The 19,825-nt window shown below is 45.2% G+C and overlaps 1 protein-coding gene and 1 long non-coding RNA gene across 3 annotated transcripts in view; one reads left to right on the top strand and one right to left on the bottom strand.

Moving 5' to 3' along the window:
* Positions 1 to 19,825, top strand: part of TTC7A (tetratricopeptide repeat domain 7A) — a gene marked incomplete at its 5' end in the record, with an annotated part of 174,212 nt that overhangs the window by 113,265 nt on the left and 41,122 nt on the right. The window contains 3 exons of the mRNA XM_083433024.1: positions 237 to 353; positions 5,198 to 5,295; positions 8,253 to 8,387. Of these exons, the coding sequence (XP_083289150.1) occupies positions 237 to 353; positions 5,198 to 5,295; positions 8,253 to 8,387 (350 nt within the window). The remainder of the gene's footprint in view (positions 1 to 236; positions 354 to 5,197; positions 5,296 to 8,252; positions 8,388 to 19,825) is intronic.
* LOC310674234 lies at positions 4,057 to 6,410 on the bottom strand. Of its 2 annotated transcripts, none has more exons than XR_014509460.1 (3): positions 6,222 to 6,410; positions 5,123 to 5,292; positions 4,057 to 4,324 (listed from the first exon to the last, which is right to left on the bottom strand). It is a non-coding gene; the product is annotated as an uncharacterized lncRNA (long non-coding RNA). The 2 variants fall into 2 exon arrangements; XR_014509461.1 differs by lacking the exon at positions 4,057 to 4,324 and adding an exon at positions 4,450 to 4,641.

The following is a 19,825-nucleotide window of genomic DNA, read 5'->3' as shown; positions in this document are numbered from 1 at the left end:
CCATCCCTCTTGCTTCTCAGTGGGTCCATTTTGGCTACAATCCTGGCAACGTTCACCCGAGTTCACTATTAGCATATATGATCTAACAGAAAACCTGGAGATTCGTTGCTAAACCTGGCATGGTAGCAAGTCCCTAAGCTTCATCCGCTCATAAGTGGAAATGCTTCCCTTGATAAAAGACGTGCCTGCAAAATGAAACCATAATTTTCTTCCCTTTCTCCCTGCCCTTCTTGCAGTTTGCTCTTCACCAAAGTGAAACTGGAATTGGTCCACAAGGGCCCAGAAGAAGCTTTAGTGACCTGTAGGCAAATGTTGCACCAGTGGCAGATGCTTCATAATGTTTCACAGCTCAGGTAAGAGTTTGCCTCTAATTGGACTTGCTTTTTGATCTCTCTCTCCTCATCTGTACTACTGTGGATAAATTATCTTATCGCTTTTAGATTGAAGTATACCCTCTGGGTGTGAGCTTAACCTGTAACATAAAAGTTTTTCCAAGTTTATTTTGATGCCATGTGGATGACTACCTACAAGACCTGTGCATATGTTTGTCTTAGAAGAAAACACTTTATGTATGGTTGAATGATTTTTTTAAAAAAAAATCAATAATGTTGGAAAGGTTAGGTTGCACTCTTCTCCTTGATATGATGGTTTTCTGTGGGCACTAACTGTGTGGAGGACCATGACTGTCAGTGTTTGTAAAAGAAAGAAAAAAGGTTCTGACCTCCCTTTGTCGCCTCAGCCTGGTCCTTGGACCCTTGTCGGCATAAAAGAGTCCATGAGAATAGTATCCTTGCAAACTTTCTGCTTTTATTCTTAAAAGTCTTTCTGCAAAAGCGACTGACCAGCTGTACACAAATCAACACTACCAGCTTTCACTAACCAACCAACCAAGCCAACAACAAACTAACATTTCTCACTGTATATATACAACCCGGTCAGGCCGCTGACTCATGCTGACCCAGCTTTTTAAGCATTAAAGAAACAGCGGCCAATTTTTAGCCGTGACAATTACATCATGTAACCCCCTCACCTGCCGTCTGAAGTGGCACAGCCATAACCCAGGCTTCCCACTTTAGAGAGAACTAGGCATTAACTGTCTTTGTAATGATATGTTGAAGCATGAACAAGCCAATGTGCGTGCTCCCGAAGAAAAGATGGTGCTTTGCTCCTCTTCCAGTCCTCCTACTGCCATGCTGCTGTAAGCTAAACCAGGGTTTGACTTACTATCATGTCTGAACCTGGGTTCGTGGTTTACCTCTCCCAGTCAAACCATGGAACTAACCTTGGCTATAGGATGCCGCTCACCTGGAGATAAACCATAAGTTCGGATGTAACACTAAGCCAAACGTAGCTGACTGCAGCATAACAACAGCAGGGCCAGAGGACGAGCAAAGCAGTCGTGATCTTTTCGCCAAAGCTCACGTATTTGCTCATTTGCACTAAACCATGGTTTGGCTTATCATGACATGCAAAGCAGGTCACAGAGTGGGTGGATCTTGTCCTGGAGAACCTTAAGAACCTGGAGTTGATCTTGACTCCAACTGTTATCCTGCAGCGAGGATCCTTACAGCGCCCACCCTTTTAAGGCCTCGCATGATTAACATAGCTATGTGTGGGCAAGCAGGCTAATAAACTTTACGGTAGGCTAGTAATTTTTATTTGCAAGGCTACCTGCGGGAGAGCAATGCTTCTAGATTTTTGAAGTTCGTCTTTGGTGTTTCACGTTCCTCAAAAAATGAGAAAGGATATAAAGAACAACAGCGGCAAGAGTTAAGCACATGAGGTTGCAATTCTGCACGCACTTAAATGTTTGCAAATCCTATGGAGGGCAGTAGGACTTACAAGCATGTAAGTGGGTCCAGCATTACTCTATATATATGTGCCTGACTAAGAGACCTGAAATTTGTAGAAACTATTAAGCATCTGGCAGCAAGTGCATGAACTGGTGTTACTTTATACCACTTGGAAAGGAGGAGGCAGGGTCATGTAACCAGTCGGGTTTATAAGAACCAGAGCCTCCTAAATAATAACCGTTGTTGCAGCCATGTCTTGTTTGTAGACTGGCAAGTATGGAATCCTAGATCTGAACAGGATCACCAGCCCCACCACTGGGAAGCGGGGCTGTCCTTCCATCATCATCATCTCTCTCTCTCTCTCTCTCTCTCTCTCTCACACACACACACACACACACACAGTATTACAGCTCAGCCCACAAATTGTTGTCCACAGTTGTTGTCCAGGGCTACACTGTACCTGTTGCTGGATTTCAAATCAGGCAAAATAACAGATTAGACTATTATGCAGCGGTTCTCAACCTGTGGGTCCCCAGATGTTGTTGGACTACAACTCCCATCATCCCTGAGCTCTGGCCTTGCTAGCTAGGGGTGATGGGAGTTGTAGCTCAACAACATCTGGGGACCCACAGGTTGAGAAAGGCTGGATTAGAGCTAATCTGAAGTCATTCCCAACTGGGCCAGATTGCTTACCACCACCATCACACAAACCCATATAAATTGGCCCTGGAAAAGAAGCCACCCCTGTTGGTGCATTATGATCCTCTTAATCTCAGTGTCATGGGTTCAGTCCTCATGTTGGGTGAAAGATTCCTGCATTGCAGTGAGTTGGACTAGATGACCCCTTTGATCCCTTTCAGCTCTATAGTTCTATGATACCCCAGGTAAGCTGTAGCCAGGTAGTGATGCTAGGACTTCTTGCAAGTCTGCCTAGAGACCAGCTCCGCCACAGGTTTTCCTTGGTGCCCAGGCAGCAACTGCTAACTGCTTCTCTTCAGCTGTGTTCTATGTGGTCATTTATTGCTATGCAGAATTTTTCTTTAAGAAATGAAGCAAAACATGATTGCTGCTGTAATTTGAATTTCCAGTCCTATATTTACACCACCTGAAAGTGTTTCCACAGCCCAACTTGCGCATAGGCAGCGAGTTCTCTGATCCTTGTGCAAATTGACACTTGGCCCCTGCCGTTAGTTCTTGCCTGGTGATTTGCAGATCAGGTTACAGTTACGAACTCTTAAGTTCATAACTGCCCTTGAAGATGCTGCAGAAACTTCAATTAGTGCAAAAGGCTGCCCCCCGTGCTGTTGACAGGTTTGAGCCGGCATTCTCATACATGCCACTTATCTGGCTGCCAACTACTAGACAAGCCAGGTTGAACTAGGCCCTGGGAGACCAGGGCATAGCTGTCAACCTTCCCTTTTTTTGCGGGAAATTCCCTTATTCCAGCGCCGTTTCCCGCTGCTTCCCGCAGCTATCCCGGATTGTTAGGTATCCCGTAGACTGTCCCCGGGACAGGTGAGGCTGCTGATCCCTTATTTTCAAATCTGAAAGTTGGCAGCTATGGACCATGGTTCAAATCCCCACTGGGTGACCTTGGGCCATCCACTGTCTCTCAGCCTATCCTACCTCACAGGGTTGTCACACGGATAAAATAGGGAGGAGAAGAACCACGTACACCATTTGAGCTCCTTGGAGGAAAAGTGTGGTATAAATCTGGCAAATAAATGTCCAGGCCTAGTTCAAGATGCTGGTCTTGATCTTTAAAACCCTTCTGAACCTCTGACCAACACTTAAGTTCCTCACAGAAGCTTAGGTTCAGTTGACCACACAAATCAAGGCCTTTTCCGTTGGAGGCTCCTGCGCTCTGGAATATTCTCCAGTAGGAAGCAGATATGATTCTCTTTCTGTTGTCTCTTTAGAGGCATAATGCATCTGGCTGTTAACCAGAAGGTTGGTGGTTTGAGCCCACCCAGGGGTGGCCGGCACGCGGTGAAATATTTTTTATAGGGGAACAGTTAGGGCCAGAGGCGCGAGCTTGCAAGAGGCGTGGGGGGGGGGGCGATGTCATGTGTGTGACATTCTGACGTTGTGCACATGAGCATCACACCTCCTTCCCTAAGCTGAGCAGAAACTTCCAGAAGGCTTTGTGAAGGAGGTTCCAGGGCTCTGACATGTCGATGGAGCCATCTTGCCTCTTTCCAAAAGCCGACAGGTAAGTGGGGTCAGGATTGCAGCCTGAAATAGACACGTGTGTGTGTGTTTTTGTGTGTGTGTGTGTGTGTGTGTGTGTGTGTGTGTGTTACTGTTTCAGTTGATGATTTCAAATTCTTGGTGATTTCCTTTTCTTTAAAAAAAAGGGGGGGAAACAATTTCGACATTTCTTTGATGGCAGTATGTTCCTCTCTCCCTCCCCATTTAAATTAATTTCCTTTTCTTCTTCTTCTTCTTCATGGAGAAGACGGAAATTTCAAGCGAGGCAATCTATCGCTATGATGGGCAGCCTCAAAAACACATTTATCTATTTCAGAAAGCTGTTTGGAACAGAAAGATCATAGAAAAGAGGGAAATAAATAAATAAATAAATAAATAAATAATGATGTCTCTTTTTATTAAAAAAAAAGATAATTCTTTATCCTATGAATAGTGTTACAGAAATAAGAGGGTGATAAAAACAACAACAGTCCTCAAAATGAGAATATGTAAGCCACAGAAAAAAAGTTATTAACAAGATATAAAAGATAGCTGCAACATCGAAGGGAAAAAACATGGATGCACGCCGTCATGAAAATTACTGTTCCGGAAATAGATAAATGTGGCTAATTTCTCTCTAAACCTATCAACGTGTTGCCTAAAACAACTTCTTCAAAAATAGGTTAATTATGTTAGATAAGCCGTGCCCCAGATATTATCATTATTTATTATTATTATTATTATTATTATTATTATTATTATTATTATTTAGAGCCAGGTAAACAGAATTTGATTTCCGACCGACTGTGGGTGGAAACGAGATCTCCACTCTTACACAATGAGGAAAAGGAGAGGCAAGCCAGATTTCCGGAGGGGCTAAACTATGCTTGACTGAAATGTGCCAAATTCCTCAGAGCTGCATCCATCACCAGTGGCAGCGTCTCCACATCGCCTTGCTAGTTTGCTCTGTCAGAATGCCTCGCAGGGGCGTTGCTTGTGTGACTCAACCAATTCCCATCTCTTCGACAGAAATTCCTCCCCCCCCCCGAACACGGTGCATTCTGACAGCTGCTATCACATACGCACAGATGTTTTCAGCTTTCAGAGCTGGTGGCAATTGGATGAGATATGATGCTCACTTGGTAGGCCTGTTCTTCCTGCGCTTCCCATAAACAACCATCCGTCACCTTGTGGCCGTTGTCATTCCCTTGCAGCGATCTGGAGAAGGAAAGCAGCCTGGCAGAGGCGCCGCCAATCAAGAAACACAACAGCATGTATCTCACTCTCCCTGATGCCCACGACACCGATTCTGGTAAGAGAAACAAAGCAGAAAATGTTTGGCAGCCTGAACCCAGCGCAGATATTCGCATGAAGGTAGACTTCCTATCCAGGATTTGTGAAGAGGCTTCCTGGCAGTTGGCTGTTTATTCCCATAAGTGTGACGTGAGGGATACATTCACTAAATAACGTATTTTTCGCTCTATAAGACGCACCAGACCATAAGATGCACCTAGTTTTTGGAGGAGGAAAACAAGGAAAAAAATATTCTGAATCCCAGAAGCCAGAACAGCAAGAGGGATCGCTGCGCAGTGAAAGCAGCGATCCCTCTTGCTGTTCTAGCTTCTGGGATAGCTGCGCAGCCTGCATTCGCTCCATAAGATGCAGATACATTTCCCGTTACTTTTTAGGAGGGAAAAAGTGAGTCTTATAGAGCAAAAAATACGGTAATCAAAGATTTCTGTGAGCAAGCAAAGCAACCGCCCACAGAGGAGGTTGCCTGTTGCATCTCTACATAGGTTTCAATGCTCATCATGGTGAATTTCCAATCTGACTCTGTTGGGGGTGGGTGATGACAACAACAACAACAACAACAACAACTATTATATATATATTTATATGCTACCTATCTGATTGGTTGCCCCAGCCACTCTGGGCGGCTCCCAACAAAATACTAAAAACGCAATAAAACATCAACCATTAAAAACTTCCTTGAACAGGGCTGCCTTCAGATGTCTTATAAAAGTCAAATAGTTGCTTATTTCCTTGACACCTGACAGGTGGGCGTTCCACAGATCAGGCGCCACTAGCAAGAACTCCCTCTGCCTGGTTCCCTGTAGTTTCGCTTCTTGCAGTGAGGGAACTGCCAGAAGGCCCTTGGAGCTGGACCTCAGTATCTGGGGCTAAATGATGAGGATGGAGACGCTCCTTCAGGTATACACAACCGAGGCTTGTGTCTACCTTAAAGCCCTGCAGGCTTGGGATCCAGGTGTCAGCAGGCATGCTCTCTCCCTAAAAACATCAATGAATTGTGAGCACAATACATGAACACTTAAAATCCTGAAGAGGCTTCCCAATAGCCAAGGGATGAGCCTAGTCCCGCGTACAGCAATGGAATACCCAAAAATTATTGTTATTATTTATTAAGTGTATATACCTCCCTATACCCATGGGTCTCAGGGTGGATCACAACATAAAATCCCAATATAAAAAGACAAAATACATATTAAAAATAAAAACAAGAACAAATTAATAATCCCCAACTCCCCAACACATTTTATAAGGGCATTGGATGTCAATCAAAAATAGATGCCCGCTTAATATATACAGGACACAGATCAGCTTTTCCTGGGGCCAAATTTGCATGTAATGGCTGGGATGTAATTGGGCACCAAGGGAAGGCACAGGGAGGTCTGTTGTTGCCTTGGCAAAGTTCCAACCTGACCTGGAAGCTTTTATTGTTCTTCCAGGTCAAGGGGAGCCAATGGCTGGCCTGGGCAGGCAGAGACATTCCAGAACCTAGGGACACTTAAGCCCCTAGGAAACCATTCATTGTGGAGCCCTGGTAGCTCACCATGTTAGGTACTAGTCTATGAATCAGATGGTTACTGGTTCTTCTCCCGGGAGATCCTGACACTGAGCTTCCGGATGGCAGGCTTTTTAAATTTGCAGTTTCTTTTAAGAGCAGCATTCATATAGCTTAGCTGTTCTTTCAGAAAGCCTTTTCCTTAGCTGCATAGGAATGTGTCTCCGTGAACAGCTCCTGTCCTTCCAAAAGAACTTTTAAATGATTCAGCCCCATCAGTAGGGACCAGCTGTAGATATTTCTTCCATAGAATCAGCCCCCTCTATGTGTCTGGGTTGTTTAAACAAACCCCAGCCATGTAGGAGCATCTAAAAGACACCACAGTTTTGCCTGTGTATATGGTGGGAAACATGTTTAAATAAAATCTATTTTCTGATCACTGTGTGGAGTTAGCTTTTCTTGGCTGCCTGCAGAACATAATGTTATCTGTGTGAGCGGTAGCCCCTCAGTGAGATCTAAAGTTCTGTCCAGTTATAATAATTTTTTCCTTAAAACACACACAAACAAATACAAGGTCCAGTTCTCTATATCATTTTATACCATTTACTTTGCATGCTGAAGTTGCATCAGAACACAGCATTTCAGCACCGGGCACACAACCTAGCTTCTGAAAAATATATGAGTTTTGGACTGAGTTGCTGACCATTGTTCGTCCTAGCTTACTACTGTCTCCTCTGACGGTTGGTAAGCATCCTGGGTCTCAGCCTTGTTTTCTTTCCCAGCCATGCTCCCTTACCCATTTCTCTGGAAATTAACAGGCATTTTACTGGAAATGCCAGGAATTCAGCATGCTAATCTGCTGAACTAGTTAGTTTCCGGTTCTCAGAGTTGTGAAGCTGTGCTTGAAAAGGTGTGGTCAATGCCATCTTGAAATCTCGAAAGCTTGTTCAGCTGCTATATAACATTTGTGGCTGCTCGGGAGCATTGTGCCATGTTTTCCCTCACAACAAGCAAAGCCAAAATAAAATATGAAAAAAATAGCTGAACAAAGTGGAGAAAATATGCCGAGTGTTGTGCAAATGTACAGAAGTTTTAAATCATATATACAAACGGCAGAATCCAACTTCTGGTTCACAGATTTAATTTCTCTAAGGCAGGCATGGCCAAACCTGGCCCTCCAGATGTTTTTGGGACTACAATTCCCATCATCCCTGACCACTGGTCCCATTAGCTATGGATGATGGGAGTTGTAGTCCCAAAACATCTGGAGGGTGAAGTTTGGCTATGCCTGCTTTAAGACAAACACAGCTCTGGACTCTTCTGGAAAGCTGCCTAATATACATATTTTCACCCTTGGTTTATATCAGGAATGGAGAAAGGAGCTCACTCCCCCACCTCCAAGAACAATATTTTGACTGGATAACTAGATCAATGTTTTGTGAGTGTATTTATTTGTTTGTTTTCAGGCTCCCAGCGAGCGTCTTCCATTGCAGCCTCGCGGCTGGAGCAGGCCATGTCTGAAGTCACCATGCACAGCACAGCCTTGAAGCAAGGGCCTATGCAGCTGTGGACAACTCTGGAACAGATTTGGTTGCAGGCTGGTAAGTCTGCTTATTCTTTTTAAGACGGCTCCATACAGTGCTGTTTTTCTAGATAAAGAGGTGCCAAAACTCACCATGAACACCTCCCTTGTTCTCTTATAATTGCAATGGCGCCCACCTGAGAGGTCCCGGAACTGAGTTCCGGTGAGTTCCAGCTGAAAAAAACCCTCTGGTTCCATGTATCAGGTTTGTTTTTAGGTGGTGACAGTCCTTTATGGCAAAAAAATGGTTCTTCTTCTTCTTCTTCTTCTTCTTCTTCTTCGGGATGTGGGTGGCGCTGTGGGTTAAGCCACAGAACCTAGGACTTGCCGATCAGAAGGCCGGCAGTTCAAATCCCCGCGACGGGGTGAGCTCCCGTTGCTCGGTCCCTGCTCTTGCCAACCTAGCAGTTCGAAAGCACATCAAAGTGCAAGTAGATAAATAGGTACCGCTCCAGCGGGAAGGTAAACGGCGTTTCCGTGCGCTGCTCTGGTTCACCAGAAGCAGCTTAGTCATACTGGCCACATGACCCGGAAGCTGTACGCCGGCTCCCTCGGCCAATAAAGCGAGATGAGCGCCGCAACCCCAGAGTCAGTCACAGCTGGACCTAATGGTCAGGGGTCCCTTTACCTTTACTATTATTATTATTATTGATTTCTATACCACCCTTCATCTGAGGATCACAGGGCAGTTTACAATATAAAAACACAAAAGTACATAACATAGTAACATGCAAAAATAATACCCCTCCACACATATCCCATTTAAAAGGCTTCTTAACAGTAAGACCAATTCAAGGATGAAACCAATTGCCTAGCCGTGGGACAGTGGGCTCTCCCTCACATCTTCAAACAGGGACTAAGCTGCCATCTCTTGAAAGTAATCTTACCTTTGAACTTCCTGCACTGAATGGATTAAGCTTAAGACCTTTTCCAACTCTGGTTCATTCCATTCCAACTCTATGAATGCTTTCTATTCTGGTGTTCACCCCATTCTGTTATTAGTTATTATAAAGCACCTCTGTTTTTTAGGTACTGTACAAAAATTAAGAAAAACGCACAGTCCCTCCCCACCGGCATTACAACCTAATAGTCTCAATGCAAAAGGGCAGAATTGGGACAATTTACAGGGATAAGTACCAGAAAACAAGGGTCATTCCTAGTAAACAGGGACCTTTGGGGAGCGTGAAATATTTGGCACTATTTTCCCCATTGGTTGCGAGCTGCTGCAACTCTTTGCATATCAAAACTTTCTTTTCCCAGCCCACAAGCCTCGTTTCCTAAGCTGACCCCTATTCCTTCTGCTTGTAATACTGTATTATTTTAAGCCTTTTCACTTGACTGCAATGCCCCAGTCCGCTTCCACTGCTGGTTCTCTCTGAGCTAAGCCCATGCTTTACCAAATATGGCCACTCGCAGAAGACTTTGCTCCAGTAATTCGATCCCTGGGTTGGCCGAATGCCCTCCGTGTGGAGCCTTGCAGACCTTGCCAGGTAGACCATTTCGCCGTCTTTCACAGCGCCGAGGCAAAGGGAGGACTGAAATACCTCTGCATTCTCCCTTCAAATTCTCCAGCAAAACTGAGCAAACCATTTCCGATCCCCTGGGAGAAAATTAGATATTTCCCCTTAAAGAAATATTGGCATGAATACACCATCAGTTGGAATGGAGGGTAGTCATAGCACAGCGAGCTGACGAAAAACTTCTGTTCTCCCATGTTGTGTGTACAGTAGGAGCATTTTAAATGTATTTATTTATTTTATTTGTGATGGACAGGTTAGTGGGAAGCTAGATTTCAGATTAGGAGGAAAGGTGGGGTTGTATCAACAGCCAGCGAACTTTACAAGGTCAGGGGCTGGAATGTTTGTCTCCCACAACTGCACTGGCAGGCTCTGCTGCTTCTCTAGGGAATACCAGTCAGCGTGTGGGTCAGTCGCTGCTGGGCCTCCTTCCCACTTCCAGACAGACATGCTGCTCTACAACCAGTCAATCACCTTTGCTCACAGTTACAGCTCCCTTCCCTATGAAATGGCTTTGCCATGACCAAGGAGCCCAACGTGGTGCCAGTAACCCAACTCTGAGCACAAACACAGCAGATGGCTTTCTGCATCACATAAGCCTTCTTTCTTCTAGAGCTGCGGGTGGGAGCCAGCGTGGTGTAGTGGTTAAGAGCAGTGGACTCGTAATCTGGTGAACTGGGTTCGATTCCCCGCTCCTCCACCTGCAGCTGCTGGGTGACCTTGGGCCAGTCACACTTCTTTGAGGTCTCTCAGCCCCACTCACCTCACAGAGTGTTTGTTGTGGGGGAGGAAGGGAAAGGAGAATGTTGGCCGCTTTGAGACTCCTTCAGGTAGTGATAAAGCGGGATATCAAATCCAAACTCTTCTTCTTCTTCTTCAGTTCGCAGGGATTACAGATGCCACCTTAGATGGTTTACAATGGGGGTAGCTAAATTCATGGAGGATATGGCTATTGTAGCTTCTAGTCATGATGGCTAAATTCTTCCTCCGGGGTTAAAGGCAGCATGCCTCTGAATGCTGCCAGCTTCTGTGAAACAACAGCACTCAAGCCCTGCTTGGGTTCTTCCTATAATATTCTGGCCATAGGATCCCAGATTAGATAGGTCTTATGTCTGATATGGCAGGGCTTTTCTTAAAATCTTAGATTACAACGGGGGGAGAAATATGTTTTAGGGTCACCTCCTTAGCTGTTGTCTTAGAAGGCCACAGGGACCATAATTTGGCCTCCATAATTTGGCCACTCCACCATGTCTCTCTGCTAATTCACCTGAGTAGGGCAGTCTGTTTTGTAACTTTGCACTGTCTTGTTTAATTAGGCTACCTATCCATAGCTGCCTGTGTTCAGAGCTTGGGTTACAGGGGTGGGGGCAAATGATGCCTAGTCTGCTCATTTGCTGATATGGCTTCCTAAGGATCTGATTTTAGAAGTCTATGAAAGGACACAGTGTGGCAAAAACTGGGAAGAATGAATGGTGAGAACTGTGGAATCCATTTAGTCCTCACCTACCTTCCCTGCCCCCTCCTAATTCAAGCACTGAAGTCGAGGGAGGAAGTGTCTAGGAAAAGACCCAATAAAGACATCTGTATGCAAACTGCAAGGGGACACACAAAATAGAAGCAAACTTAGCATCTTAGAGAGAAGGAAGTGCTTCCAATCATTCCTGGGTGTCGGAAGGCCCTTGAATCTCCGAAGGTTCAACATTGGCAAGTTTGAATCTTGCTTTCACAACCTAGCTGGGAGAAGAAAAGTACATTTTCTGCATAACTTTGCCATGAATTTCTGAGACTTTACACTGGCTTGTGGGGGTCTCTGATGATGATGAGTCTCAGGCTGTTTCCTGAAAAGGAAAACCAGAGGTCTCCTGTTTGAGAACTTCCTGGTTAGAGGACATGGCCCTGCCTCCATCCTTTGACTAAGAGGATGAGTGTCCTTCAGTACCTCCCATCTCTCCAAACTCACAGAAGTTCAGGACTTCAACATTAGGCGAGGAGCTCTACAGCCTGGCCTGCTCTTCCAGGGAGGCAGAGCTTACCCCACCAGCCATTTTTGCCAGCCTCCATAAGGCCTCTGTTGGCTTTCGTTTCTACTGGAACAACATCTTCTTATAGCTACCTTAAAAGGAAAGAGCTTCAGCCAGCTTGCTTGGAGCTATCCAGAGTCCTATTTTTGTCTGTCATCTATGTAAGCAAGCTTCGGACTGGACGTCCCCTGCTTTGGTGTGACTTCACTTTGCCTACCTTGCCTGGACTTTGCCTACTTGATCTGGCCTTGGCTATTGCAGTTTGGCTTTGTCTACCTTGATGAGCCTTTATTTTGCCAGATTCTACCTGCTTCCCACACAAGACTCAAGTACCAATGGAACAGGATAAATTCAGCAACATCAACTCTATCCCTCCTCCCCCCCCCCACCTGCAGTGGCTACTAAAGGACTGGAGGCCTTGGGTCTCAGGTGGTTCATTCTGCAGAAATCCACTTTTTAAAAAAACCAGACAAAAATCAGAATTGCTTCTGCCTATGCAGTGCTGGGGAGAATGATTCTTGACATCAACTTTGGAAAGCGTCCAGAGGTACAGAGCAGTTGGCATTTTACATGAGCCAGCATTAAGCTGTGCTCCTTTTTATTGTGCATCAGTGGCAAGTTGACATGCTTTGTCCAGCAACAAAAGGCTGTCAGAAGTAATAAAAGTCAAGCAGTAGGTTTGCATGTGTTCTGCAGAGGGCAGGCAATCTATGGAGCATTTGCTACTGTTCTCAGGAAATGGAGGTGAAGCAGCAATCACACCTTTTATTCCCCCAATCTGGTACCCTCCAGATGTTGTTGGACTCCAACTCCCACCATCCCTGGCCATTGGCCAAGCTGGCTGCGGCTGGTGTGAGTTGGAGTCCAAATATATGGAGGTCACCCGGATGGGGGAGGCTGCTTTAAGGATACCTACTTCTGAACCCAGGAATGTTCTTGTCACTTGGAAAGGGCTCTTTCTATGTTGCCAAGCTTGGGATTTTGCAATTCTCGTAGTGCTTCTCCAGGAGATCTATGGAGATCATCTCCTCCTCCTCCTCTTCCTTCTCCTCAGAAAGAGGTCATGAGACTTATAGGGCAAATTGTCTTGGATTGAGATCATTATCTAAGGTGTTACCATCCGGGAGGACTGTGGGGGCCTAATAGGGTATGGCACCTTCTTCAAAACAGCATTAAGCCCCCACAAAATAAATAGATAGCTAGCTAATAATTTTTTGCAATGAATCTTGCTTTCCCACACATAACTACTGATGATATTTCTGACACGTGGAAGAAAAAGAAATCAAACCCTCCTTCCAATATATATCATGTATGCAGTCTCCTTGTATGGTTGGCCTGGAGGTGGCATTTTCTCATCCCAGGTCATCCGACCAGCAGAGATTTACAAGCCTGATTCAAACAGTTCGTCGTTCTTCCAATCTGATTTCTGCTGAGTGCTCTGTAAATTAGTTCCATAGATTAGAAGTGCTTCTGGTTCAGCAGTAAGCAGAATGAATGACTAATAGGAGCATACAATTAAATTTCTTGGAAGCACAGGTTTATTGCAAGCCAAAACAATCTCCCTTTGTCATACCATTTTTCTTCCTTGTTGGCTAGACGTTCATCCTTCCTCTGTTCAGCTCTCTAACCCAGCTGCCCCTTTCCCTCTCCTTCTGTCAGAAAGATTCTGTCTCTTGTTTTGTTCTTAATTCAAAGTAGCCAAGTTGCAGATCTACTTTTCCACACACACAAAATCAGCGTTGTGCAAATTAAGCCTTCCATGCCATCCTTTAAGGATTATCATTCCCCTAGCAAGTACATGGGCTGGGCCTTCAATTAGCCTTGCTGCCTTGTCATTCTTGGTATACTTCTGACTTTGATTTTTTTGGTCTTTAAATATTTGCATCTGAAGAGGCTTGAAAGGCCCCCACGAATTCATAGCAGTCGAAAGGCTGGAAAGGGCTGCTTAGCTCTTTCTCCATCCCCCTTTTTCCCATCCTCCCCTCAATCATTTTTTTTTCTTTTTTGCAAGTGGAATTATATTGTTAGTTGCTAACAGATTGACGAATATGGTAATGCCTTATGCAATATTCCTCCTGCTATCCTCATTTAGCTCCCAACTCTGCAAGATACTTCAGTGCGTGTGCGCCTAGCATTTATGCATGTGAATTAAGCCCACTGGTTTTCATGCTCAGGGTTTCATGCTCAGCCAGTGTGGTGTAGTGGTTAAGAGTGGTAGCCTCGTAATCTGGGGAACCGGGTTCGCGTCTCTGCTCCTCCACATGCAGCTGCTGGGTGACCTTGGGCCAGTCACACTTCTCTGAAGTCTCTCAGCCCCACTCACCTCACAGAGTGTTTGTTGTGGGGGAGGAAGGGAAAGGAGAATGTTAGCCGCTTTGAGACTCCTTCAGGTAGAGATAAAGTGGGATATCAAATCCAAACTACTACTCTACTCTTCTTCTTCTTCTTCTTCTTCTTCTTCTTCTTCTTCTTCTTCTTCTCCAGGTGTTTAAACATGTTTCTGGAAAGCAGGGGATGGGAAACCTTTTCAGCCAAGGGCAACATTCCCTCACGCCCAACCTTCCAGAGCCACATGCCAGTGCAGTGGGTGGAGCCAAAGTCCAAAGTGGGTGGGGCAATGCATAGTATTGTAGAATTGCAGAGTTGGAAATGCTTGGAAGGCAGCTAGGCTTTACCACCAACCAGAAGGGACCCTGAGGGTCATCTAGAAGCCCTCCTGCAATGCAGGAATCCTGCCCACAGCCATCCCTGGTTGGGTTCGAACCAGCAACCTTCTGGTGCGCAACCAGATGCACTGACCCCTCGCACCAAGTGTCTGCATGTGACTCTTAGCTTTGTACAGTAGGCGACTGTGGCGTTTGCCCTCCTAGGTGTGTGACATCATACTGGGTTCATAAGGAAAGGGTTAACTAGTTGTAAAATGACTAACCAATGGGAACCCAAGGGGAGGAGTTAGAGTTAGAGTTAGGGTGGTTGAGAAGTCAGTCTGGAGTTATAGAAAGGACAGAGAGGATAGGTCTGTGGGTTGGGCTAGTCTGATGTGAGAGAGTGAGAGAATTTGTTAAGAGGGGTCAGTCAAACAGTTGAGATAATCATTGTGGTGTGGTGTAGTGGTTAAGAGCGGTAGTCTCGTAATCTGGTGAACCAGGTTCGCTTCCATGCTCCTCCACATGCAGCTGCTGGGTGACCTTGGGCCAGTCACACTTCTCTGAAGTCTCTCAGCCCCACTCACCTCACAGAGTGTTTGTGGTGGGGGAGGAAGGGAAAGGAGAATGTTAGCCGCTTTGAGACTCCTTAAAGGGAGTGAAAGGTGGGATATCAAATCCAAACTCTTCTTCTTCTTCTTCTTCTTCTTCTTCTTCTTCTTCAGAAGGTATTAGGAAGGTAAAGTAAAGAAACTAAAGTTAAGAAACTGCCAGGAATATTATCTGAGAAACCATAAACTTGTTAATGCTTATAAAATAAACTTGTTTATTTGGTTCAATTTTAACAACTGTCTGGACTAAGTGTTTTACCTGAGAGTAATGGCTTGGTGGCAGCGGGGAGGTGAGCACAGTGGTAGCACAGGGATCAAAAGACCGTTAAACGTCCGGGGACCCTGTGTGATCGCCACAGCGACATTCCATCCACACAAAAATCAGGTCTCTACTCATACACACACACCATTTGCAGTGAGCAAGAAGCAAGATTGCAATTCAAGGACAGATCCTTGTCTGGCTAAAGCACTCAACGAGGATAGAAAGCAGGACTGGTGACGGGGGGTGGCCAAGGGACAGATACAAATGCACAGAGGGTCACTTTTGATTACTGGGCCTGAGGTTTTCTCCACCCCTGTTGAAAAGAGGCAAGAGGAATGTTTTGGTCCAGAGCTGTGGCCATGCTTTATTTTGGCCTTGGAAGGGATGAGGTTCCTTTGGAGTCTTAAATATTCCATCCTGTGGGTGTTTGCTGAGCTCTAAGTCGGAATCTCCTTTCTTGTGACTTGAACCCATTGGCTCGAGTCCTACCTTCCAGAGAAGGGGGAAACAAGATCTGTTCATTTCAGTGGGTCTACTCAAACATACCTGATTATTATTGTTATTTTAATAAGCATTAGATTTGAGATAACCAGGCATTGTGCGTTCACCAAGCAAAGCACCAACTACCCCAGCCAGCAATGGACCTGAATGTTGCTAGCCAAGACAAGTAAAAGCCCAGCTTGCAGCTGATGACTCCCATACTTCCAAAATGGTTGACGCCAAGTGAAAACATGTGGTCTCTTTTCTGCATTGCAAATAATAATAATTTATTTATACCTCGCCCATCTGGCTGGGCTTCCCCAGCCACTCTGGGCAGCTTCCAACAAAATATCAAAATATAGTAATGCATCAAACATTAAAAGCTTCCCTAAACAGGGCTGCCTTCAGATGTCTTCTAAAAGTCTGGTAGTTGTTGTTCTCTTTGACATCTGGTGGGAGGGTGTTCCACAGGGCGGGCGCCACTACCGAGAAGGCCCTCTGCCTGGTTCCCTGTAACTTGGCTTCTCGCAGTGAGGGAACCACAAGAAGGCCCTCGGCACTGGACCTCAGTGTCTGGGTAGAACGATGGGGGTGGAGACGCTCCTTCAAAAGCTGTATGGATCAGCCTTCTGTTACTTCCTAGCATTACTAGCAAACGTAACATTGTTTACTCAAAATAGTTTTGGGTTTCCTCTCTTACTTCATTCCACAAGAAGCACAGCCTGTTGTTTTCTTGTACCTAGAAGTAATGTTACGTCCTTTCAGAGCATGGCAAGCATGAGCAAGTACACCAAGATTTAGGGCTTTAATAAAAAAAAAGATTCTGCCGCTAATGGTTGTTGTGATGTGCACCCCATGCGAAGACTCCTGGTGTTCTTTGACAGTACTTAATAACATTTGGGAGGCTGATTGGCTCACGAATTGCACAGCTGAAAAGAGTCAGAGGGCTAGAGCTGAAAATAAGGTAACAGTGGCGTTGCTTGCAAAGGGGGGGGGGCAATGAGGATTTCAAGCCTGGCCAGTTGCCCTAAAGGCAACAGAGAAAGTGCGAATGTTACTTCCCAGTGCCCTTTTGGGTGCTTTTTCTCAAGCCCACATCTCTCTTTATGCTCTACCCAGAGAAGCAAGAGGCGTTATCAAAAGTTAAGGAACACATTCCAGCCAGACGAAAACACTTGGGGCGCAAAGAAGAGCCAGTGCAGCCTGAGGAGAGTTTTGAGGGCCAGAGAGAGAGGATTGGAGGGCCACATTCAGCTTCAGACCTAAGTTACCTCACCTTAGAGCCAACAAAAATATCCTGGGCCCACTTACATAAGCCGTGGGCTCCCAATAAGTGAATTCACCAAAAAGAACCAGAGGCATCTTTTGTTTAGGCTGAGATGTCACCTGAATGGTAATTCTTATTGGCACTTCAGACTTTTATGAGCCTCTGGTCCCTGGCTGGTGATTCTTAGCTTTTGCCTGTTCCCTAAGACCGCTAAATAAGGGACGCGGGTGGCGCTATGGGTTAAACCACAGAGCCAAGGACTTGCCGATCAGAAGGTCAGTGGTTCGAATCCCCATTGGTGAGTTCCCATTGCTCGGTCCCTGCTCCTGCCAACCTAGCAGTTCGAAAGCATGTCAAAGTGCAAGTAGATAAATAGGTACCACTCTGGTGGGAAGGAAAATGGTGTTTCCGTGTGCTGCTCTGGTTCACCAGAAGCGGCTTAGTCATGCTGGCCACATGACCTGGAAGCTGTACGCCGGCTCCCTCGGCCAATAAAGTGAGATGGGCGCCCCAACCCCAGAGTCAGCCACGACTGGACCTAATGGTCAGGGGTCCTTTAAGACCGTTGAACTGAAAGCAAGCTCTGGTGCCTGCCAATAGCCGTTGGCTAGGCGACCAAGGACCACTGGGGACCTCAACCCCTGCCTGCCCAGAACAACATCATGACAAAGGGAAGACCAGCCTAGCCCCATCCTCTGGCCAGAGAAGGAGCAGCTGCCCGGAGTTTGCTTCCCCATCCCTGCCATAAAAAGTAGACTTCAAGTACCAGTTGCCCTTGGACTAGAGTCAGAAGTCAGTAAACTCATGTTCCCACCCATCCGTCAAATAACTAAGGGGTTTGGGGTGAGGTGGCTTTGGGGGTTTGGGGTATGGGTTGGTGTTCTTCTCAGTTGCTTATAAACTGTCTTGGGAACCATTTGATTGAGAGGTGGGGTATAAGCCTTCAAATTACAGTGGTGCCTCGCAAGACGAATGCCTCGCAAGACGGAAAACCCGCTAGACAAAAGGGTTTTCTGTTTTCAGAGGTGCTTCACAGGACGAATTTCTCTATGGGCTTGCTTCGCAAGACGAAAATGTCTTGCGATTCTTGAGGGGGTTTTTCGCTCCCCAACCCCTTTTTCTAAGGCGCTAAGCTGCTAATAGCCTTTTAGCAGCTAATCCGCTAATCCCTTAAGCCTTTAATAGCCGCTAATAGCCGCTAAACCGCTAATAGCGCTAATTAGAAAAAGGGAAAAACCCCCTCGCTTGCGGCCCATAGGAAATCGTCCTGTGAAGCACCTCTGAAATTTGTCTAGTTTCGTCTTGCGAGGCACCACTGTAAAATAAGCAACCTTAGGTCCCCATGCCCTGGCTCTTCTTACTGGTGAACATGGAAGGAAAAGCCATCTATCTCATTGTTTATTTAAATAATTTCTTTCTTTCATTTCATATTGCAGAAACATCACAGGTGCAGAATAGCCTGAGAAAAAGGGTGTCCTCTTAATTTGCTGCCCCGCACATGAAGAAATTCGTCAAAGGCCTGCACTTTCCCCCTAGTTTAAGGCAACACTTCAGCACAATCCCGTTCAGCCCTGCTCAAAAGTCAGCCACACTGAGTTCAATAGGACTTACTCCCAGACAAATGTGTATCATATCGCATTCTTAAGAATGTAAAATACTTTTTTTGTCCTGTCTCTAGCTACTAATACAGCGGCAATACAAATGGTGTCCAATTCATGCATTAGCATTCTATCCGCTACCTAAAAGTAGATCTGCCAGGCAATGGAATAATCATGATTATTTTTGTTCAAAAAAATGTGTTTCCACATAGCCATAAACAAGAATTACTGCATTTCTTTCAGTGTCAAATATTTCAATTTTAGTGAGATGGTTCAATAAAAACAAAACATATTTTTTCTGAAGGTTTTGTGAAGACTTAATAACATTTGCACGTAGGGCATAATAAATCTTAGTGTTTACATTAACAAAAATCGATTGATAATGTCAGTGGGTTGCATTAGTATTCTCGTTCAATATTTCTCATTGTGAAAAAGTAACAGAACAATTACTTCTTGTTGAGCAAAGTAAACAGTCGAACGACCTCATTTTTATTAATCCATTTTTTCCTTTTTTCAAATGGATCTCCCTCTGTTCTGTGTGCACGTGAGTTAAAATAGTCATGAATAATAGACTCTGTTAATGCTTTTAAAATAACTTATAACTGTCGTCTCTGGTGTGCTGGTTTTCTCGATACCCAGCTAAACAAAACTTTTTTCAGCAAAGTGCAGGGAAAGTTTATTAATCTAAAGCATTTTAAAGCTGTTCTTCAGCTATAAAAGGGCTCCCAGAATGGCTTATATGAGGTTGATAACAAACAAGGCAAGGCAGTCCCTCCACCTCAGGCTTACAGTCTAAAAGGCATGGCACAAAAGGTTAAACCGACTAGGAGGGAAAAGGAAAGCAAGCAACTTCAGACACTAGTTTACTTAAAATCACAAGGTTCCCATAATAGCCATACTGAATGGAAACAATTCAGGGGGAGAAGGAACCAAAAGCTCTTCACCACCTCAGAATGTAAAATAAGCTTCAAAGCATGTCAGTCAGAATTCAGCCGATGTGCCTTGGAAGTGTTTGTGCACAAGTGTGTTGATGTTACAGATATTTCCTTGTTGGGG

This window comes from Podarcis tiliguerta (assembly GCF_965153285.1).
Source record: "Podarcis tiliguerta genome assembly, chromosome: 3".
Lineage (NCBI taxonomy): Eukaryota > Metazoa > Chordata > Lepidosauria > Squamata > Lacertidae > Podarcis > Podarcis tiliguerta.
The sequence above is the reverse complement of the archived record's forward strand: the minus strand, read 5'-3'. Positions and strand labels throughout refer to the sequence as shown.